Source organism: Eretmochelys imbricata, chromosome 1 (assembly GCF_965152235.1).
Source record: "Eretmochelys imbricata isolate rEreImb1 chromosome 1, rEreImb1.hap1, whole genome shotgun sequence".
Lineage (NCBI taxonomy): Eukaryota > Metazoa > Chordata > Testudines > Cheloniidae > Eretmochelys > Eretmochelys imbricata.
Window position 1 is genome coordinate 37,581,574 of NC_135572.1, and position 24,251 is coordinate 37,605,824.

At 43.8% G+C, this 24,251-nt stretch overlaps 1 protein-coding gene across 1 annotated transcript in view; it reads right to left on the reverse strand.

Annotated features, from left to right (window-relative positions):
• Window positions 1-23,199, reverse strand: part of GUCY1A2 (guanylate cyclase 1 soluble subunit alpha 2) — a 281,473-nt gene extending 258,274 nt beyond the window's left edge. The window contains exons 1-2 of the mRNA XM_077805894.1: window positions 22,963-23,199; window positions 3,402-3,463 (exon numbers count right to left, since the gene is read on the reverse strand). Of these exons, the coding sequence (XP_077662020.1) occupies window positions 3,402-3,463; window positions 22,963-23,199 (299 nt within the window). The remainder of the gene's footprint in view (window positions 1-3,401; window positions 3,464-22,962) is intronic.
• Window positions 23,200-24,251: the final 1,052 nt, after the last annotated feature.

Below are 24,251 nucleotides of genomic sequence, written 5' to 3' on the forward strand. Positions count from 1 at the left end.
CTGTAATGAGAATAAAGGCATGGGGCGACGGACACCAAAGGGCTAAGTAGTGGGCAAATCTCTCTTCCTTTACATGTCATCCCCATTGGGGTGCTTTTCTTAGTAATTGTACATTAAACCTAAAGATTGTTGTAATAAGCCATAAATCCAGTGTCTTTCTTAACACCATAATTTTTAGTGTCTAGCAAAATTATGAATTTAAGCTCCCAGGTTCATCTTTTGAAGGTGTTGTGCAGGTTTCCTTTGAGGACAAGGACAGAGTGATCATTTTGTGAAAAGTGTTCGCTCATGGGTGATATAGTATTTTTGTCTTTTATCATTATTCTGTGTGAGTTCATTCGAGAGTGTAGTGGTTGTCTGAGTTCATCCACATAGTTGTTATTGAGGCATAAAAATCCTGGTCTTAATAAAGACACTCTATTTATGGCTTATTACAACATTCTGCAATCCACTAACCTCCCTTTTTTTGTCCTATAGCTGCAGAGGTGTTGAAAGGCCACTTCACCTTGAATGGTCCCTTAAAATATGTGATAACTCCTTATGCTAAACAATCTATTCCACCTCCTATTTAGCTGTGACACTGACACTTAAAATGCTGCATGCTGTAACACTTCAGTGAAGTCACTACCAACCCGGATAGGAGGGGTTGTTCCAACGGCATAGTAATCCACCTCCCCGAGAGGTGGTGGATAGGTCGATGGAAGGATTCTCCTGTCGACCTAGCACTGTCTACACTGGGGGTTAAACTGGTTGGGTGGGAGGGATAGCTCAGTGGTTTGAGCATTGGCCTGCTAAACCCAGGGTTGTGAGCTCAATCCTTGAGGGGGCCATTTAGGGTGTGGGGCAAAAATTGGGGATTGGTCCTGCTTTGAGCAGGGGGTTGGCCTAGATGACCTCCTGAGGTCCCTTCCAACCCTGATATTCTATGATTCTATGAACTGCATCACTCAGGGGTGTGGATTTTCACACCCCTGACTGATGTAGTTATTCCAACCTAATTTCCTGGTGTAGACCAGTCCTTACCACCGTCCCCAAACCTGAAGAACAACTCTGTGTAGCTTGAAAGCTTGTCTCTTTCACCAACAGAAGTTGGTCCAAATTTGTTTCTCTAATATCCTGGGACCAAAACGGCTACAACACTGCAAATCACAAATATTAATCAAGCCACTTAAGAAAACTGAAGGATAGCTAAATAAGTTTATCTTCCATTTCACTAACAAAATTTGGGCATGGATTCGGAGTCTGATCTTACTAAATACTGAGCCCTCTTGGGTGAGGAGAGTGCTCCCTACCTCCCAGCAGGCCCAAAGGCTCTCATCCTCTAGGACAATATAAACAAGTCATTCTCTGTATGAAATGGTAGTTCGTACAAACTTTGCTAGTGCTTTTTATGTAGCCTGTTGTAAACTAGGCAAATATCTAGATGAGTTGATCTGCCCCTTTAAAGATCTCTGTGTACCCCCAGGTTGAGAACCACTGCTCTAGGATGTTGAGCACCTCCTGGGAAGTTCTGAGCTCCTTCAACTGCCAATGAAGTCAAAGGGAGCTGCTTGACACCTTGGAAGATAAGATCATAGAACTGTTTGATCAAAACCAGAGGGAGTCAGTACTAGAGGCAGGACTGGAATGAAGGAGTTCCTGGCTCCCAGCCCTGAGTTCAAGCTACTAGACTCTCTCTCTCCCTCCCTCTAGTCCATAGCCCTGATTCTCCATCGCTTGCATCTTGTAGTCATTCACACTCATGTGCAAAGTTCTACTATTCTAATTTTGTTAGAACCTATTATACACAGACTATACCAAGTACAGAGCAGCAGAGAATCAGGCCCCAGGAATTCACTCTGTCAGAGAGCAAGTTTGGCTCTTTATGCTGATGTGAGTATTGTGTTTTACACTAAAGTGTATCAGGGACATCCAGCAGGCTTATACATGCAAAACTCCCACTAGTAACAGTAAGAACTGCAGGAACAGGCCCTATATTGTACACTTAGAAGAAAGCAGATATTGGATTAGCAAGAGGATATAGAGAGTTGTGAAAATGAAGCAAAACATAGCTTAAGTAGCAGGCGTAGCACCAGGAGTGACAGGCCTTTAGAGCGTGAGAAGAGCAGCCTTATTTTCGTCTCCATTAAAAACAAATAGTTCTGAGTCACTAGTGGCCATGAATTAAAAGCTACATGGTTATAATAAACATGCTGTTCTTAAAACACTGTAGTTCCCCCTCCCCCCCCAACATCTACTACTGAGAGACTTCAAAGCAATCCCTTCAAGTGACAAAAAAAAATAATTTTGCCAGAAGGCTTCCCCCGCCTACCCATATCTGCTCCATAATAGATGTCATAACTACCAGCAAAGAGATACACTTGATCCCCACAGCAATGGCACTCTCTCTATCCTGGGGGCACACGCTAGATGTGCTAGCATTACAAATGCTACGTAGCAGGATAGAGAGTCGAGTGAATTTTGACAAAACGTACAAGAGCAATTCCCTCCAGCGTACAAAGTTTCAGAACTGTGGCATGGATTTTAAATATACCTTTGACCCAACCGGAGTAATAAAAGAAAGAGGTGCCATTACAGCTGCGTAATTAAATACGGTCAAGGACACTATTCTACGTTTGGCAGAGTTGTTTAATTGATACAGTCTTGCAGGCATTGTATTCCTGCTCTATTAGGAATGGTATCTGTGACAATAACAACGCTTGGGCTGGTAGGGGATAGACAGAAAACAAAAGGGTAGCAATAATTGCTTGAATGGTTAACATTCTCCTATCATAGTTACCCTGTCCTCCCTCCCCCTCACCTGTTCGTTTGTTTCAGCCAGCTGTCAGAACTTGTCTTTGAGGCCCCTATCTGGCAAATGCCTATGCAAGTGACTAACTCCACATGACTATTCATGTACTTAAAGCTACTCACATATGTAACTGCTTGCAGGATCTGGGCCTTAGACCGTAAGCTTTTTACAATATGCCTGTCCAGCACCCAGCACAATGGGGCATGGTCTGACTGAAACAAACATTAATAATAATTAATCTGTTATGCCATTTTTGCTGACTGTGTCAAGAGCACATTCTGAAAAATCTCATACTTTAACAAAAAGGCTCCCCAACACGGATATAAATTGTACAACTGCTCCTCTGTGGACTCAGTCCCGCTCCCATTGACTTGAATGAAAGCAGGATTGGGCGTAGTTATTTCACTGCAGCAGGAGAGATGAAGAATAGCACACACAAAAAAGTATAATATTTATCATTACTGAAGAACATGCCTAAGTATTTGTGAACAAATTCAGAAAAGTTGGTTACCCAAGCCAATGACTTAGAAGGCAGAAAGATATTAATTCAACAGCTATCACTTATCTTTTATTCACCCTTCTAATAACTACTGTAGTCTCTTTTACTTACCCAATAACTTGATGCTCATAATACCGCAGTGTCCTTTGGAGAGTCTGCCGTATGGTCTGAGGCTACAGAACAACAATAAAAACAACAAAATAATAATAAACAACCATTATCAGCAAATCATCAGCAGCACAATGTCTGAATAGGTGACTACGGATTTATCCCTTAATATACTATTTGTTTTTCCAGTTCTACACATTTTCATCTTACACCTGCCACGTTTCCAGCAGTGATGGATAGGTACTATCCCAGGAGGAATACTAAGCTGTTCTTATATTGCAAATACATCAATATTTCATGGCTCTTTTTCTTATACTTTATTTCACTATTTAAACAGCAATTAATGGTACGACCTGGCACCAGCTACTGTTGCCTGTAAGGCAACAGAAACACAACTAGGTAGACAAAGAAGGCCCTCGCTTTATTATGAGTTTCCACAGAATATCACCTGTCAATAATCTCATCATTTTAAAATAAACTTTAAGAGCTATTCAATAACACGTTATTACATCAAGACGCAACGAACCAGCTTTTTCTTGGGACAATATCGTACGCTCAATTTCCATCAGCAGGGAAGGGAATTATCTTTTCCAAATCTATCTGAGACACGGTAGTAGAACCTCTCAGAGAAAAAAAATATTTTAACAAAATAAAGTAAACATCTATTAAGGCCCAGTTCTCTGACATGTTGTGAACCTTCAACTCTCTGAACTCAATAGGAGAGAAGGGTACTCACCACCTGCAGAATCAGACACTTAAAGGGCAAATTATGAGGCGTTTCAGGCATTTTTGTGCTATATATGTAATAAGGGCTCCCCACACGGTCTCTTATTATGAAGTGCTCTCAACTACAGACAAGTGCTTCTTGGTATTGCCCAAATAAGTCATAAGAGCATTTTATCTTCCCAGAAAGTGACTGGCATTTATCAAATACCAGACGAGGTCCCAGAAGACTGGAAAAAGGCTAATGTAGTGCCCATCTTTAAAAAAGGGAAGGAGGATGATCCTGGGAACTACAGGCCAGTCAGCCTCACCTCAGTCCCTGGAAAAATCATGGAGCAGGTCCTCAAGGAATCAATTCTGAAGCACTTAGAGCAAAGGAAAGTGATCAGGAACAGTCAGCATGGATTCACCAAGGGCAAGTCATGCCTGACTAATCTAATTGCCTTCTAGGACAAGATAACTGGCTCTGTGCATGAGGGGAAAGCAGTGGATGTGTTGTTCCTTGACTTTAACAAAGCTTTTGACACTGTCTCCCACAGTATTCTTGCCAGCAAGTTAAAGAAGTATGGACTGGATGAATGGACTATAAGGTGGATAGAAAGCTGGCTAGATTGTCGGGCTCAATGGGTAGTGATCAATGGTTCCATGTCTAGTTGGCAGCCGGTATCAAGTGGAATGCCCCAAGGGTCAGTCCTCGGACCGGTTTTGTTCAATATCTTCATTAATGATCTGGAGGATAGCGTGGATTGCACCCTCAGCAAGTTTGCAGGTGACACTAAACTGGGAGGAGAGGTAGATACACTGGAGGGTAGGGATAGGATACAGAGGGACCTAGACAAATTAGAGCATTGGACCAAAAGAAATCTGATGAGGTTCAACAAGCACAAGTGGAGAGTACTGCACTTAGAATGGAAGAATCTCATGCACCGCTACAGACTAGGGACCAAATGGCTCGGCAGCAGTTCTGCAGAAAAGGACCTAGGGGTTACAGTTGTCAAGAAGCTGTATATGAGTTAATAGTGTGCCCTTGTTGCCAAGATGGCCAATGGCATTTTGGGATGTATAAGTAGAGGCATTGCCAGCAGATCGAGGGACGTGATCGTTCCCCTCTATTCGACATTGGTGAGGCCTCATCTGGAGTACTGTGTCCAGTTTTGGGCCCCACACTACACGAAGGATGTGAAAAATTGGAAAACGTCCAGAGGAGGGCAACAAAAATGATTAGGGGACTGGAACACATGACTTATGAGGAGAGGCTGAGGGAACTGGGATTGTTTAGTCTGAGGAAGGGAAGAATGAGGGGAGATTTGTTAGCTGCTTTCAACTACCTGAAAGGGGGTTCCAAAGAGGATGGATCTAGACTGTTCTCAGTGGTAGCAGATGACAGAACGAGGAGTAATGGTCTCAAGTTGCAGTGGGGAGGTTTCGGTTGGATACTAGGAAAAACTTTTTCACTAGGAGGGTAGTGAAGCACTGCAACGCGTTACCTAGGGAGGTGGTGGAATCTCCTTCCTTAGAAGTTTTTAAGGTCAGGCTTGACAAAGCCCTGGCTGGGATGATTTAGCTGGGGATTGGTCCTGCTTTGAGCAGGGGGTTGGACTAGATGACCTCCTGAGGTCCCTTCCAACCCTGATATTCTATGATTCTATGATTATTAAGCAAATATATTTTAAGGTTCCCACCTGTCCTCCTTCGCCTGTCAGTTTAGCAGAGCCCATATTCAGAGTTCCCAATTCTGATACACAAGATTTCCTGTTGTCTCAGTGTCATGCAGGATCACAGGATAACCAAAGGCAGACAGGATCTGAATCATACAAACTTGACCCTTAGGAAAATTTGAGACCAGTATTTCCCTGCTTTTTGGAACAATTTCCAGCTGCCTTGGAAAGCAGTGGTAGAAACGCTTTTTAATTAGATGTGTTTCATTCCAGAACCAAGGGCAGCCTTGCGGCCCCATATTTTGTTGGCCCTATACAAATTCAGCAACTCTGGAGCTGGCCTTATCTTCCACTTCTGCCAGTGGGTTTGGAGAGGAAGGCAGCTCCCTGCCTTTAAATAAATAATAAAATAAATAAAAAAGAGCCAAACTGTAATATAACCCTCTCCCCGTAGCAGCTCTTTGGGGCCCACAGAATGTAAGAGCAGCCCAAACAATTTGCAGAAGAGCTTTTTAAGAAAAAAAAAAACAGCAAACAACAAGAATTTGTCTGTGCCTCTGAACTTCAATCTGTAGAAATGCATGTACTTGTAAAATAAAGTGGGAAAAACAGTTCAACCTTCTAAAGAGATTTTTATTCTACATCAGGTAATTACATCTCCTCTCAGCAGGAGTTAAATTTACTCTCTCAGAAAACTAGAGAAGCTCTTCAAATGTGCTCTTGCAAATCCTACAGAAGCTCCATACAAATGAGACAATCACACTTGCAAAAACCAGTCTCCTCCCACTTGGTACAAGAGGTGTTGAAGTCCTAAGGGCCCAATGCAGCTTTGAAATGTACTTTGGCAGTTGCTGCCACACAGAAAATTCAGCAGGTTTCCTCTGCTCTGCAGCCACACAGACTAATCTGTGGCAGGGTGAGGGATACATTTTCCCACTCCGGCAGCCATGATGCAGAAATGAATATAAGAAAAGAGGCCCAAACAGTTGCCCGCTCTACACTCCAGCTCCCCTAACCTTCTCCACACACTCCCATACCAGCTGCTCCCAGTATGATGCACACACACACTCTACAAACTTGTCCTCTCCGCCCCACATCTTCTCTGGAGTGAGGTGGGAACGCAGCCTGACAGCAGCTTCCACTTGTTAAACTGCAGTTCTGGTTTCCTAAACTGCATCTAGTCCAGAGGTGTGGGAGGCAGCACGCTGCGGAGACTGGGCTGCAAGAGCAGAGAGCAAGCAGCAGAGCTCCTGGCCCTGCTTTCTCCCATTAAAAGGTTGCATACCTCAGACTCTTAGCTCCACCCCTATGGAATGCCTGTGGTCCTCCCCTTCCTGAGGGATAAAAGACACACTCCTCACCGAGGCTGACATCAAGATTTGGTCCTACAAGCAGGCTCCCAATCCTACGCTCTGTTCACCAGTGCACACTGCATGGTTTCCTGTAGGGTCTAACCCTGCAAGAACGTTCTGCACATTTTAGCCATCATCACTGTAGGCCAAATTATATGCCTAAATTACTGACAGCATGTTATAACAATGCTCAAGCCACTTATCATCTAATCTCAGAAATCAGGGATGGAAAAGATCTGGATATAGGATTATGATATTGTTTGTAAACATAGCCTTATATAACGTGTTCATCTGTCATATGAATGGTAAAGCTCAAGGGTCAAATTCTCACTTCATTCAGCCAGATTGCAATTGAAAAGTGTAACCAATTTGTAATTGTGCAAGGATAGCTAAGGGTAGAACATGAACCTGATGATTTATTGTTCAGATAGAAACTAAATAGCATGCAATATGCAAAGCCACATTTACAAAGAATAAGGTAAAATACTTCAAATAAAGGTTTTCTATATTCACTGGAAATATCTATTGGTTTGTGCTAGAGATCTACAAACTACTCAAAGAATAAAAATCTGTTAGTGTTATTCACCCCTATATTTATGAAAATGTCCATGATTTTAAACCTTGAAATGCCCATTAAAATCAATAGAGTCACACAGTTAAATCCCCAAATTCTGAAAAAGTTTAAATGAACTGGACATTTCATATTTAAACTGAAGTCATCAGGAAACACACAATTAGTTTTTTGTTTGAAAAACACAATGTGATTCTCACATGGATCTGACTGTGCCCACCCACAAACGAGTAAGCAATGGAAGGAGAGGGGCCAAGGACACCCTCATTGTGCCCATGTGCAAAAGCCATCCACAATGGCAGCTTCAGCGCTAGTGCCACCCATTTTATATTTTCCAAAGGGGACAGAGAGGGGGTGGATCTCCTCTACCTTCTGCACTTGCCAGCAGAGCTGGCTGGACACGGAATATACTGCACCATCTCCAGGAAGCACAATCCACCTGAGCTCTCTGGAGCTCCAGGAAGCACTGCATCTGTCGAAGTTAAAGTGCAGCTTGTACCTATCTATGGGGCAATGCACCTCTTCTCTGCCCCTAATACAAATCTCTGCCTTAAAGGCACAATAGAACCACATATTTATTAGAGAAGTGCTAAAGCTCATTGGAATCCTTTGAGATGGATGAGGATTATCACTATTTTATATGTGTGTAGAATGTCCCTAAGCCTTTAACTGCCAGATGCTGGGACTGGATGACAGAGGATGGATCATTTGCTGATTGCCCTGTTCTGTTCATTCCCTTTGAAGCATCTGGCATTGGCCACTGTAAAAGGACAGGATACTGGGCTAGATGGACTATGGCTCTGACCCAGTATGGCCGTTCTTATGTTCTATAACATTATTAACTATTCACCAGTAATTCACTCACATTTATTATATAATCAAAACAAAATCATTAGTGTATAGTTAAGTTTTCTAAATGCATTCAAATTAGGACCATCACCAAAAAAAATACACACAGAACTTGCCACACTGGATTCAGACATAAGGTCCATCTAGTTTAGTGTCCTGTGTGACAGGAGCCAACAAGGGATGCTTCTGAGGAAGGTGTAAGAACCATGCAGCAGGCAGATATGGGGTAATCTGCCCCCCACAGTAGGTCTCACCCTAATCTAGATAGCTGGAGATTTTCTCAAGCCCTGAAGCATGAGGTCCAACATTCCTTTCAAAGCTTTTGTTGGCATTAACTATTATAATTCTGAATATTCTTGTTATCCATATCATAGAATCATAGAAGAGTAGGGTTGGAAGAGACCTCAGGAGGTCATCTAGTCCAACCCCCTGAACATGTCCTAGCTCTTTTAGAATCTTCTACTTCTTAGTTTCAACTTCCTGTGGCAATGATTTCCACAGTTTAATGACATGTTGGGTGGAAAAATATTTTCTTTTATCAGTTTTGAATTTGCCACCTTTTTTGTTCTTGTGTTATGAGGCAAGGAGAACTGAAGCTCACAATCTACCTAATCTAGACCATTCACTATTTTATATACTTTTATCATGTCTCTCCTTATTCATCTCTTTTCTGAGGTAAACAACCCTCATCTTTTCAATCTCTCTTCATAGGAGAGTTTTTTCCAGGCTCTATCATCTTTGTTGAACCTCTCTGAACCCCTTTTAGTTCTGCAATATCCTTTTCTGAGATGGAGCAATCAGTACTGCACAGTATTCCAGAGGAGGCCACATCCAGGACTGGATTAATCTATCACTGGGCCCTAGGCAAGTATAGACTTCTGGGCCTCTATCTTGTTGGAGAAGGAAGCAGTTTCTCTACCCACTGCCATTCTCTCTCCTTGGCTCTGTTAGGAATAGCAAAGTGAGTCTCAGCAGTGCATGAGACCTGTTCTGCCCACTCATCCACTCGTGTGGATTTGCCCGCGAAGTGAAAGAATTAATTCACTTGACTGAGCAGCACTGCAACCTGGTGCATGGGGTCACAATGCTGCTCACTAAGTGAGTGAAGTTCTCTCAGTTTACATGCAAATCCATAATTAAATTCATAAATTTCACCCCACCCACCAAATTTGGGCCCTAGGCATGTACCTGGTTTTCCTGTGTGTTAATCCAACCCTGGACATCATGGATTTACATCAGCCAACAGGCAGTCTGCGGGCCAAAACTGGACCCCCACACGCTTTTGAACAGACTCCAAAATCTTTTTATTTACTTATTATCATTGGGGTTTTTTTTATTATTTTCTCTGGAGTCTGGATCTTGACAAAAAATTGACTATCTCCAATTTACATAAAGTCATTATAATATTCTCCATAGCACTCACCATCCCATTTCTCATGCATCCTAAGATCACACACTAACACTAGGAAGGAAGTAGAGTTAGGAATTCTAGAGGATGGTAACAGATGAGAACATAAAAACATAAGAATGAGCATACTGGGTCAGACCAAAGGTCCATCCAGCCCAGTATCCTGTCTGCCAACAGTGGCCAATGCAAGGAGGGAGTGAACCTAACAGGTAATGATCAAGTGATCTCTCTCCAGCCATCCATCTCCACCCTCTGACAAACAGAGGCTAGGGACACCATTCCTTGCCCATCCTGGCTAATAGCCATTAATTGACCTAACCTCCATGAATTTATCTAGTTCTCTTTTAAACCCTGTTATAGTCCTAGCCTTCACAACCTCCTTAAGCAAGGAGTTCCACAAGTTGACTATGTGCTATGTGAAGAAGACCTTCCTTTTATTTGTTTTAAACCTGCTGCCCATTAATTTCATTTGGTGGCCCCTAGTTCTTATATTATGGGAACAAGTAAATAACTTTTCCTTATTCACTTTCTCCACACCACTCATGATTTTATAGACCTCTATCATATCCCCCCCAATCTCTTCTTTTCCAAGCTGAAAAGTCCTAGCCTCTTTAATCTCTCCTCATATAGGACCCGTTCCAAATCCCTAATCATTTTAGTTGTCCTTCTCTGAACCTTTTCAAATATCAGTATATCTTTTTTGAGATGAGGAGACTACATCTGTACGCAGTATTCGAGATATGGGTGTACCATGGATTTATATAAGGGCAGTAAGATATTCTCCATCTTATTCTCTATCCCTTTTTTAATGATTCCTAACATCCCGTTTGCTTTTTTGACTGCCACTGCACACTGCGTGGACATCTTCATAGAACTATCCATGATGACTCCAAGATCTCTTTCCTGATTAGTTGTAGCTAAATTAGCCCCCCCGCATCATATTGTATGTATAGTTGGGGTTATTTTTTCCAATGTGCAATACTTTACATTTATCCACATTAAATTTCATTTGCCATTTTGTTGCCCAATCACTTAGTTTTGAGAGATCTTTTTGAAGTTCTTCTCAGTCTGCTTTGGTCTTGACTATCTCGAGCAGTTTAGTCAGCAAACTTTGCCCCCTCACTGTTTACCCCTTTCTCCAGCTCATTTATGAATAAGTTGAATAGGATTGGTCCTACGACTGACCCTTGGAGAACACCACTAGTTACCGCTCTCCATTCTGAAAATTTATAATTTATTCTTACCCTTTGTTCCCTGTCTTTTAACCAGTTCTCAGTCCATGAAAGGGTCTTCCCTCTTATCTCAAGACAACTTAATTTACATAAGAGCCTTTGGTGAGGGACCTTGCCAAAGGCGGCTTTCTGGAAATCTAAATACACTATGTCCACTGGATCCCCCTTGTGCACTTGTTTGTTGACCCCCTCAAAGATCTCTAATAGATTAGTAAGACATGATCTCTCGTTACAGAAACCATGTTGACTTTTGCACAACAATTTATATTCTTCTATGTGTCTGACAATGTTATTCTTTACTATTGTTTCAACTAATTTGCCTGGTACTGACGTTCGACTTAGAGGGGAGCAGCCTTCAGCCCAGAGAATCTTAGTAGAGCTCCTGGACAGGCCCAGCCTTAAGGAAAACAGTACCCTAGGCAAGCTTTCTTTGGCGCCTTTTAAGTACTACTCCCTGAGCAGCAGGTGGCGGCTCAGCAGGCAAAGCAGCAGCTGGTGGAACGGGAGTGGTGTTGCTAGGAGGATGAAGAGGGGATGCATGTGACTGCCTGGCTCCTGCCCCACAGCCGCTTTATTCCCTTACCCCGTCTCCCAGGTGGGCATGGCCCTTCTGCAACCTCATAACCACAGTGCGCACACATACCCTAACCATGGCGTCCTGGGTAGTTGCCCACCCATAAGGCTAGCCCTGCTCCAGGAGGGTTTCCTGACCCTCTAAAGTCCTTAATAATTTCTACAAGGAGAAATTAAGTGGCTTCTGCTAAGCCACTGAAGCCCTTCAGCAGTTCCACTGTCATGCACTTAAAAACTTAAGCTCTTAAAAATGTAAGCGCATGAAAGTTAAGCACTGAAAAGCATAATTGGCTCAGCTAGAAACCACTTTGCTTCTATCACAATTTTTTTTTAAAAGGAATTCAGTCAAGTCAGGGGGTCCCCCTAGACTTCTGTACCTTGAGGTGTTGCAAAAGCTGCCTCCTAAACAAATCAGTTCTGCACATTACAAAGCCAAGCCATCAGAGAGCTTGGCCAATTTAGTGCTTCACTGTTTTACAAGCTTGAAACTTTTAGTGCTGAATCACTCAATTGGCTGATGTTTACATAAACTGACAGCTTTGCTGCTGGTGATCTGATTTTAAGGAGAAATGCTTCTTTTTTATTTCATGTTTCAAAATAAATTTTATTCAAATCTCTGTGCACAAGAGATTAGAGATTTGTAAATGACTGTCAGTTGGTTGGTTTGGCAACGGGTCTCTTTCTGAATGAAAAGTGACTGAAAAGTCATTCTTACTTCTGGTGAATTCTATAGTATTTATCCTGTAGTTCTGAAACTTCCCCAGATCATTCTCTTCATACCAGTAGTTTGTTCCTATTAAAAGCTGTGAGGGTGAGGCAAACTAGCAATGAGGCCATGTCAAGGTTCTTTCCCCACTCTGAACTCTAGGGTACAGATGTGGGGACCTGCATGAAAACCTCCTAAGCTTACTTTTACCAGCTTAGGTTAAAACTTCCCCAAGGTACAAATTATTTTACCCTTGGACTTCCACTACCACCACTAAACTTTATCTGGGGGTATTAGGAAAATGTTGTTTGGAAACATCTTTCCCCCAAAAAATCCTCCCAACCCTTGCACCCCACTTCCAGGGGAAGGTTTGGTAAAAATCCTCACCAAATTTGCATAGGTGACTACAGACCCAAACCCTTGGATCTTAGAACAATGAAAAAAGCATTCCATTCTTGAAAAGAAACATTTTAATAGAAGAAACAGTAAAAAGAATCACCTCTGTAAAATCAGGATGGTAAATACCTTACAGGGTAATTAGATTCAAAATATAAAGAATCCCTCTAGGCAAAACCTTAAGTTACAAAAAAGACATACAGACAGGAATATTCATTCTATTCAGCACAGCTATTTTCTCAGCCATTTAAAGAAATCATAATCTAACACATACCTAGCTAGATTACTTACTAAAAGTTCTAAGACTCTATTCCTGTTCTATCTCTGGCAAAAGCAGCATACAGACAGACACAGACCCTTTGTTTCTCTCCCTCCTCCCAGCTTTTGAAAGTATCTTGTCTCCTCATTGGTCATTTTGGTCAGGTGCCAGCGAGGTTACCTTTAGCTTCTTAACCCTTTACAGGTGAGAGGATTTTTCCTCTGGCCAGGAGGGATTTTAAAGGGGTTTACCCTTCCCTTTATATTTATGACAGCAACCTTCAACTCTAAGCACTTAACCACATTCCAGAACTACCAGGGAGTTGCGAGAAAAGCTGGGTGAGTCACTGAATCTAGGGGGCCTGCAGAAAGCAGGGAAAGACAGAGGCTCTGATCTAAGACATGCAAGCACTTTTAGCAGCTGGTGGCACTGCAGTGGCCTAATATAAGGGGAATCTTTCTCCAGTGGATATGATAAAGTTGAGTAGAGCAGAGCTGCCTTCCTACACATCCCAGCACCAGGAGGAGAATGGACAGAGAGGACACAGGGAGCCAAGGAAAGGGCAGAGATGTGGGGCTGGATCCCAGTATTGCCAGTCTCAAACATTTGAAAAATCATGAGGGTTTTTTTTTAAAAGTAAATAAAATACATTTGGGTGTGTTTTTTTTTAAAAAAAAAATATTTGCCTTCTGCCTCCTGACCCCTTAGGGTGCAATCAGTTCAGATTCCCAAGCTTTTCTCTGCAACCACAAGAGCCAGAAACTTTCATTTAAAAAAGGTAAGCCAAGATTCTCATGCAATCTCTTTATTCTAGCAGCAAGGACTCTAGGGAAAACCCCCATCACAGAAGACCTACAATAAAAAAGCCCAGAAGAGCATTCAGCTGGGGAATGAAGCAGCAGGGTTAGCAATGTGGAACCAGCACTGCCTGCAGTCTGGTCCCAATGAAGAGGCTGGCTGGGGAGCCAGGATAGGGAAATTTACAGGGAGGCAAAACAAGCTGCCCAGGACCATGCAGAGAGTCAGTAGCAGAGCCAGGTTTAGCACTCAGAGCCAGCTGATATCTACCCCATTCTCATTCTTCCAGACCACATGGCCTTCTAGCCAAAGTCCCTTGTTGTGCACTTTATGTGTAAACTGTTGTGAGCACATACACACACAAAGTAAAGAAAAACTATTTTTCTTTAATAAGTAACAATCTTTGGAATGCACAAATACTTTACCTTGGCTATTATAGCGTGAGCTCTTTGAAAAAAATAAAATATGGAAAAAATAAATATTAATTTGCATCCATACAGATGCCTTTCAACTAGAAGAACCGCAGCCCTTCAGAATGGAAATTGCCTATTATATCATCTAGTCTAACTTCCTGACAATCAAGGATAAATATCCCAGGGTGCTATATATTATAATACATGCAGGGAGGAATCACTTTACTCCACTTTGAATTTCAGCCACATATGGTTTGGAAAAAGAGATTCTATTCTGTGCTGCGGAAGGAATATATTCTCCAAGTGAAAATAGAATACATAATCTATTTGTAATTCTAACTGTTCATCTTTTAAAGTAACAGGTTAAAAATGAAGGGATTCCCTTCCCCAGGAATTTCTTATGTTCAGAACATAATTTATACCAAATTTTCAGAGTGGAAATGATTTCAGTTTTATACGCTATGCTGCAGAGTAACTTGTCCCCTTTGAGGGCTACAGATAAACTGCACCTCCCTTAACATGGAAAGTTAGTTTTGTAGTTTGCAAGCAGGTCCCTGTAGAAAGAATTTTAATCATAATTGACTAGAATGACTTATTTTAGTCAAAGCACAGTTTAACAGCACTTACCAGTAAGAGTGGAGTGGGGGCTTTATTCTCTGCAAACATTGTAAGATCCACAAAAAGCTTATTGACATTGTGTCATTGTGAAGTAAGATAGCTCTGCTCTCCAGCAACCACACTGGAAAGTAACGTAGGCCTAATCTATTAGGGAATTTGCCCTAGTTTAGTTATAGCTATTATGGCATATTCAAAGTGTGGACAGGCAAGACTGCTATACACTTATGTATGAGCTCAAACTAGATGATCATAATGATCCCTTCTATTTTATATCTGTGATTTTCTGCAGTGCAACTTGACATTGAGAAGAGTTGAACCAGTGCAAACCATTTATTGCAGTTTTGCCTGCCTACATTAGGGGGCCGTACTGGTGAGGCTATCCTGGTGTTTGGTCACCCATGGCTGAAATCCTCTGAACAGGCAAGGCCTCATTTCTGTCTGAATCCTCAAGTAGAGTCAGAGCACTCTGGAGATGAGAATCTGTTCGACTCCTATTCTCTGCTTCAAGAGACAAAATTTTTTCAGTGGTTACAAGATATTCAGGATTTCAGCCTGAATATATGAAAACTTTAGGAGGACAATTATCCCAGAATTTCATGAAACTGTATTTTTTATCCCAAGCAGAAAGTCATGGAACATTCTTCTTGCTTGTGCCCCATACAGTAGCTATTATTATAACTGGTCTAAGGATTATGTTTGCAATATTGGCACCAAAGGTTCAAATCTCTGCAAGGGTAATACTATCCTTCATTCCTCAGAAGCAGATAATGAGTTTTATACATGGATGAAGATTCTTTGCATGAGATGTTAAACCCCCAAGATTCTCCCATGATGATTTTCATATTAGTAAGGGTTTGCTTAAATTCCTGAGGGCAAAGCCTCATCTAGATGCATGTCTAATTTCCAATGAACTAACAGCAGTTACTCTACACACCTGTAGGGGGGTGAGTCTATACCCCTTAGGTGGTCACATTGTATTTTACTTTCAAATCTGTGATGAATTATTTTCTTCTTATTTTAATTCTATTTTCAGTCTTATACTGGATACAAGCAAAGATAAAACTGGAGCAAATGTGAAAACTGTTGCAAAGAATTAGTGTCCTGTGGAATAATAAATTGTATTTTCTATACTATAAAACCTTATTTGACAGAGATAGAGTACAATTGTCTTTTATCAGAGCCCTCTTTAAAGGCAGAAAACTCTATGCTGAAAGTGAAGAACATATAATATCATTTCTAGTAATAATTAATCATAATTTAGGTCACCACACAATGTAAAAATTAATCTTTTAAAATAAGGCATAGCAATAAATATGGCAGCATAATAGAATAGAATTTAAATTTGAGAGAGATGTACATGTGATTATGCCAGTTTCATGGAGGATAGGTCCATCAATGGCTATTAGTCAAGATGGTCACGGACACAACACCATGCTCTGGGTGCCCCTAAGCCTCTGACTGCCAGAAGCTGGGAGTAGATGACAGCGGATAGATCACTCAATAATTACCCAGTTCTGTTCATTCCCTTTGAAGCATCTGGCATTGGCCTCTGTCAGAAGACACCATGGTCTGACCCAGTATGGCCATTTGTACGTTCGGTTAATTTCCCACAAACCAGATCCTGTTGAAAAAGTATGCAAATCCACTTACGCGCTGGATTTCTGGAATTTTTTGCCAACTCTTAGAAAATATGGACAAGTCCAATGAGAAAGGATCCTACTGATTTCAAGGACAGTTGGATCAGAACCTGAACAAACATCTTGGGGGGAGGGATAGCTCAGTGGTTTGAGCATTGGCCTGCTAAACCCAGGGTTGTGAGTTCAATCCTTGAGGGGGCCATTTAGGGATCTGGGGCAAAAATTGGAGATCAGTCCTGCTTTGAGCAGGGGGTTGGACTAGATGACCTCCTGAGGTCTCTTCCAACCCTGATATTCTATGACTATCTTCCTTTTTCAAATTTCTGGACACTTAAAGAACCATCCCACTGATTTCAGTTCAGATGGATAACTACAAAGGGAGTCTCTTCTGTCCATGAATGAGAGAGTTAGGTGCACAACTCCCATTAGAGTTAACAAAAGTTGCCTACAGCTTTGTAGGGACACGGATGAGGGTTGCAAGAGAGCAGAGCTAAGACAAGCCAAGGGCTGATATGCATGCTGCCTTCTAGGCATCATTCAGTGATATGTAATATGTCGAAGGGAGCGGACTCTGCAGACTGAATGGCCGGCAAACACTGTGCCCAGGGCTTGTTGTGTTGATCAGCTAAGTGTGGTTCTCAGTAAACATTATCTTTCACACTCAGCTGCTCAACACAACAAGCCCTGGGCACTGCATTCTTCCCAACCCTTCAGGACCTGCTTCTTTCAGCTGTGTCTGTGGCTGGGTGTCAAATAGCCTCTATTCTTACTTTCTCTATGGCCAGCTCTTCTGAACACTTGTAAAGCAGTATTCCAGGGTGGCAACAGGAGTATATTGAAATGATAACAATGTTTCATGTGACATTGTCAGCTTGGGCAGGATAGGCCTGATGACGACCTCTCTGTCATGCCACCTGGATGCTTTGCTCCCTCTGCACACTCCACTTTCCCCCTGCTCACAAAAGCTCACATCAGGGAGAATATAGAGATCTGCTCATGTTGCTTAGCACTGCATACTTTTCTCCAAACTATGTAGAAACCTCTCTGTGCAAGCGGGACCCAATCTTCCTCTCAATTACTTCAATTAAAAGAATTGGGCCCATGATAAGCTAACTCTGAACACTTGGTTTTCAGACCACCATACTTTTCAACAGCCTGCATCAAAATACATATTCTAGGACATCTTTAGGACTTTAAGCCACAAGGGCCCTATTTTCACTTAACGTCAAGTTCACTTTACACCACTCTGGCAGGGTATAGGATCCTTAAAGAAGGAGTACATTACATTTAGAGCCACCTCAAGGCTCCTTTATATGAATACAGTGGTTGTAGGGTCAATGAGAAATGTTTTCTAATAATCTGACCCAGACAGAATCCTCAAAAGGGAACTTTTTAAACAGGTATTTTAGAGGTGAGCTCAATCAGGTGATCTGAAAGTGCAAGAAATTGTTTCTTTTCAGTTCTTTGGAAGAAAAACTCCAGAATTGGACAAAGTAGGATGGATTGAATTACATTTTAGAACACTGAAAATAAGTGTAAAAAACAAATCTTTCTACCTTTTGCAGAAAGTGATACTTATGCAATGGCAACCTTCAACTAGACAGCCACATCTGACAGACTACAAGTGATACAAAATTCAGTAGCCAATTCTCTGTATATCTTAGCACAAAATAGCTAATGTTCACGAATGCATTTCTTTCCAGTTGCGTTTCATTTTCCTTTGGCAATTAAGTACTTTTCTACTCACCCTGTCTGTTACATATTTAACAAGAGTTGGCAAGAGCCAACAACTGCATTGTTTCGGAAGGACATAATAGTGTGTTATGCTTTCATCTCTTCTTTCATTCTGGTGCTCTGCATATCACAGCTTTTTCACACCAAGATGCAATAGATTCTCTCTCTCCTGTACCCTGGATGCTCTGTCTCTCATTCAGCACCTTTGCTCCTTGGATGCTCCTTCTCTGTCTGCTCCTCTTCTCCGTGGATGGTCCCTTGCACTCAGCTCTCATGCTCTATTTTTGTATTCTTTGTATACCTCCTGATTGAAACAGCATCACAACAGGGATTCCTCTGCATGCCACAGCAATACACACAAATATTCCTTTTCTCCATCAGTGAAAACTACAAAATAAATACTACTCTGCATCTGAACCGTTGCCATCTGGGCACTAACATGTGGAGCATAACACTAAGGCTAAATGCAAAAATTGAAAGATCTGTGGTGTCTTTCAACTTTGAAAGCATTTAATACAGGGGAGAAAAGTGCTGCAGAATTCACTCTGGAAATGATGACACTCAGTTGTTTCCCAATATATGTGATCCTTCAGATTTAACTGCCTGAATTAAATTGACATTGCCCTCCTCTCACCTGTTTTATATCAGTGTAACCCAATTAACTTCAGTATAAATACTCCTGATTTACAACAGTGTATGGGCAAAGAAAACTGGGTGCGAAGTATTAAACATAAGGGCGACTTGACAGACTGTAAGACCGGTACTCTGCTGAACACAGCACTACATCTGTAGTTGTGCTGTTGTGTTATTATCACTGAAAAGACTTTCAACAAAAAAAAAACAAATTCAAATCATAATATCTTGGACAGATTATTTCTAGAAGAGATTGGGCCTGATTCTCCTGTCACTTACATAGCATTTTTGCCACTGTGTCTTTATTAATTTTGTGGAGTTACTACTGATTTCCACCAGTGTAAGTGAAATCAGAATCAGGCACCATAGATCTGGCACTACCATGCTTGGATGAAATTAAGAAAGGGAAATTTTGGGTAAAAAAATCCATCAGTAAGAGCTTTTGGACTAATCTCCTATGGAAACCAGTTGAAGACCAATTGCTTAGGACATTAAAACTAGACTGGACAAAACCTACACTATCAGGAATGAATAAACCTGTAATGGCAGGAAGGTTAACTAGATGATTTAACAGGTCTTCCCCAACTCCAGGTTATATGATTCTGTGTTTATTCTTCAAACTAATGCAATGACTAACTAAAATTAAGCTGTAAAATGGTAACTGTCTCTTACAGCATCCCACTATAGAAGGTAACAGTCAAAGCTGTGAAAATACAAATGCTAAAGTTATCAGCAATAGTAATACTAGATCTAAAAATACTATACTGAGCTACCTCAGAATATTTTAAATATTGGGTAAAATTTGCTCTAGTTATACTACCTGTATTGCTATTATATAAACAATTTAATTGTTTTATAATAATGCAAGATAGGCCACCTGGGATGCCTTCTATTAATTTCAGCATTACAGGATCAGATTCCCCTTGGGGAGGGAAAAATCAATATAAGAGAAAACTCTACACTGAAACTGCAAAACTGTTAACTATGTAACACACTAAACTTTCCTTCTACCCAATCCAAGTCCTAATGAACAAAAAGAAGTACTGTACATCACAAGCAAAGCATCTCAGTGCCTCAATAATATAATATTAGATAGGTAGATAATTTCCAATGCTGGATAACAGAATACAAGAAGGCTTAGTGATTGCCACATTATTCAACAGATATTATCTGATTATAGATGAACATACTAGTTGTTAAAATTAGAAATTGATACCTTAATACGTTAGAATAATTTATGTCTCTAAGAACAAAATATTCAACTGCAGCTAGAAATTTTCTGATCCTTATATATATGGTTATGGGAGCTCACCATACACATGTTATATGGGAGAAAAAATATTTTACATATAACAACTTAACACTGGAAATGTTTGTGTCACTAATTTTACAGTCTTCCAAAGCAACAGAATTGTACATAGCAGGTTCTATCCAAATTCAAAATTAATGTTAACGGTCACAGTATTTTAACATTCTTCCTTAATTCTCAGATGTAGACATGTTTATTCAAGTAATCATCAACAAAGCATTTTTAAGAGACTGGGGTCTTCAAACTGCAACCATTTCAATGAATGCTAGAACTCAAGGCAAATCTGTCACTCGAGTTGTTTTTACAACAGAAAGCTCAAAACTTTTTACCCCATTCAATAAGGAAAAAACCTACATGTGAAAGGAGTTCACATCTATTTGGGACAGGAAAAAATATGTAGGGCAAGCACTATGTACATTTTGGGTGAAGTAGGAATGTCTTGGAAAAATATAATACACTATCAGCAATTAGTTACAATTATTAATCATAATTAGTACTTGTTTTTAAATAATTTATTTTAAAAATACCATAGGCTTACTATTTTGAACAGGCTTTTTGCAGGAAGGGAATTCAAGCTGAAACTACAAACATGACTAATAGGATAGCTGAGGGTATTTTTATCTTCCAGCCCAGTTATAAACATTTTATTTCGAATAGGAGTTCTTTAAACCTGGTTTAAGTTGCTTAAAATAAACAGACTAAAACTCCATGACAAGGAGGTACTGCAATTATGCTAAGCAATATGAAAATCTCTACGAACTATGATAACTGGAAGAAAGTTAAACATTTACCAACAAAAATAAATATTAATTTTAATCAAAATAACTAAATCATTGCTTATACCAAAAACAAGTTGTTTTTTTATTTAAAAACATTTTATTATGTACTAGTAAACACAGATGGTACGCAATTTTAATTATGACTCTATATTTGTTTGCTATTTATACTATGTAATAGTTCAAAGACACTGAATCTTTCCCAATCTCCGTTCATGCTACTTGGGAAATGCCCTATTTTTATGGCTAGTAAAACAGCTGCAGCTTAGCACATCTTAAAGGTAACATGGGTTGATTTTTCCATATCCCTTCCTGTACTAGAAAAGTATGAAAAGGAAGATAAGCAACAGCCCATTTTAAATGATCTATGCTGAGTGGCTTGCACAGGTTAATAACTCCTCATTCTCCTCTCAGCCAAACTAGATTCCCAGCAGCAGCTCTTGGAGCGCTGGGCATTTCAAATAGGGGCTGTGCAGTAAGTAAATGAGATTCCCCCAGTGGCGCCAATTTGGGGGGAGTGGGGGGAAGGAAAAGGTTCACACACACACCCAAAAGGTTTTTGCACTTGCTTAAAGTTCCATAGGCCACTGAGCTAGGGGGGTCTACTCAACGGTCCTCTTCTAAAGGTAGGGATGCTTCTAAATCAGAACAACTGGTGCTGGAGTGGTCCAGAGCAGGGCACCAGCTGCGTGGTTGCCACACCAGTGAAATTTCACCCGGCTGGGCCACATTCCAGTGAGTGGCATTGCGATCTGGTGCAGGCGGTTGCAGTGCCACTGAAATTTGGCCTGGCTGCCCCTCCCTCCAGACAGTGGAGCAGCCAGGCCAAAAGTGTTGCGACCTGGTGCAAGAGAAGCCTCTTCGGTAGGGCAGACTCCACTCAAAGCCACACCGGCTCGTGCACTGTGTGGGGAAGAGAGACGGGAGACTCCCGGGGTGAGGAAGACCCAGGTCCCTGCGAGAGGAGAGGGGGGACTGGAATTTCCCCCCTGCCAAGAAGTATCTGTATTGGGCCACTGCCCAAGAGCAGCATCCGGGGGTGCTCAAAAGGTCTGACAAGAAGTGGGCTAGACACGGTCTACAGCGGAAATACAGGCGAGGGGAGAGAGTGAGCGACTGCCGGGCCCCACCCCATCCCGCAGACCCCTGCCCAGAGGGCAGGAGGGCTCCGCAAGTGGCTCCAGGAGCGGCAGAAAGCAGGGCGGCGCGTGCACAAAGGGGGCTGGGGACAAGGCACCTGAGCCCGCCCGGCTCGCGGCTGCGGGAAACCCAGCAGGGCTGCACAAGAGCGGGCGCTGCAGCCCGCGAGCATCGGCGCTCACCCCGCCTTCCCCGCGCCCGGCTGGCATAGAGGGACCCGGGGGTCCGGGCAGTGAGGCCAGGGCAGAGCCCGGGAGGGTGGGGGTGTCGGGGAGAATGGCGGGGCGGGGGTTAGGTTCCCGCGTAGGGGCACTGGGGGGATACAGGTCGGGGCAGCGAGGAGGGGATGAGGCAGGGCAGAGGGGTCCAGGCACAGTGGGGTATATGGATAGGACTGCGGAGGCACATCGAGGAGGATGCGGGGAGGCTATGGGGGGCCGGCCAGAGGAGGGGGCTATAGGGGTAGATTCTGCGGGGGGGGGGGCGGGATATGAGCCAGAGGAGGGCTATAGGGGCAGGATGCTGATGCAGGGAGGATTATAGGGGTCCGAGCAAGGGGTGGGGGAAGGGAAACGGGTCGATTCTGGCTGGGACTGTAGGGAATCCCGGCGGGGAAGCGTTCGGGGCTGGGGGGGGGGGTGAGTGTGGGGCCCCCAGCTCCAGCCTGACCTCCCTCACCGAGGGGCAGGCAGGAGATCTGCTGGGGGGAGCCCCTCGCCCCCGGGCAGCCGCCAGCCCCGGGGAGCGGCACGTCGCCTGCCCCCGCCCGGGCTACGTACTGTGGGAGCCGTCAGGCGGCTGATGCTCTCCCCGAGCGAGTCCAGGTTGACCCGTCTCCTGCGCGGAGCCCTCCTGGCGGCGGCGGCGGCGAGCGGGTCCTGCGGCCCGGGCGGGCTCCGGCTGCCGTTCCAGCAGAGCCTGGACAGGGGACATTCGCCCTCGTCCTCCGGGCTGGTCTCCAGGTAGTCCGAGCCCAGCGAGCTGAAGGACTCCGAGGAGATCTTCCGGCGGGCCATGCTGCTGCGGGCGCCGGGCGAGCATCAGATGTGCAGGGGCAGCGCGGCGGGGCTGCGGCGGGGACCCGGGGGGCGGCTCATGGCTGGAAGTTCATGCCCCTGCTCGGGTGCCCGCGGCCGCAGGGAGCGGGTCCGTGCTGCGGCCCCGGCCCCGGCTCCGCGCCTCCCGCGCCCTGGCCAGGGGGTGCCGCCGGCTCCGCCGGGCTGGGCGGTTTTAAAGCAGATGCCGCCGCAGCCGCCGCCGCCTCCTCGGCTCCTGCCTCCCTCCCGCGCCCCCGCCCGCCGGAACCACGTGGGGTTGGGAGGCTTCGCCTCGCCAGTCGCCGCAGCTCGGGAGCCGCCAGAGCACTTTCCCGGGACTTCCCCCGGGCACCCCCCGGAGAGAACCGGCGCCCGCCCCCCTGGGCGTGCGAAGGCCTGGGCTGTCAGTCCCGTCCCCCACCCCGGCGCGTCCGATGGCCCCCGGGCTGTCAGTCCCCTCCCGCCCCCGCATGCGATGGCCGCCGGGCTGTCAGCCCTCGCGCTCCTGGGCGGGGGGAGCCGGGGCTGGGACTTGCCCCTTCCCCCGTGGCCTGCCTGCGGTGCCCAGCCGGGAGGAACTCCCCCTGCTCTGCCAGTGGCCCCCAGCGCCCCTTGCACGGCCCCCAGCGCCCATTGCACGGCCCCCAGCGCATGACTCGGACTCCCCTCCCTGGGCGGACAATCCCCGGGTCTCCCAACTCCCCCCTCCAGACGGTGCCCTGGGCTGCATCCCTCCCATACACACACATCCCACGGGCTGGGCCCGGTTCTGAATCAGGACGGGATGAGGCGCCCTGCATCTGGATGGGCTTCCTCAGGTGTCTCGTCTGTCCCCCAAAGTTTCAGACTCCTTCTCTCCTCTTGCCCTTGATCAGGAAGCTAAGCCAGGCCAGGGCTCCCTTCTGCCCAGAGTAGAACGAATTGCCCCCTGGCTGGCAGGAGCACAAACCAGTGGCTAAGGAGACGTGATGCTGGATCCCACTTTCGGACCTATGATCTTTAATCCTTAACTCTGTCCTATGAACAAATGC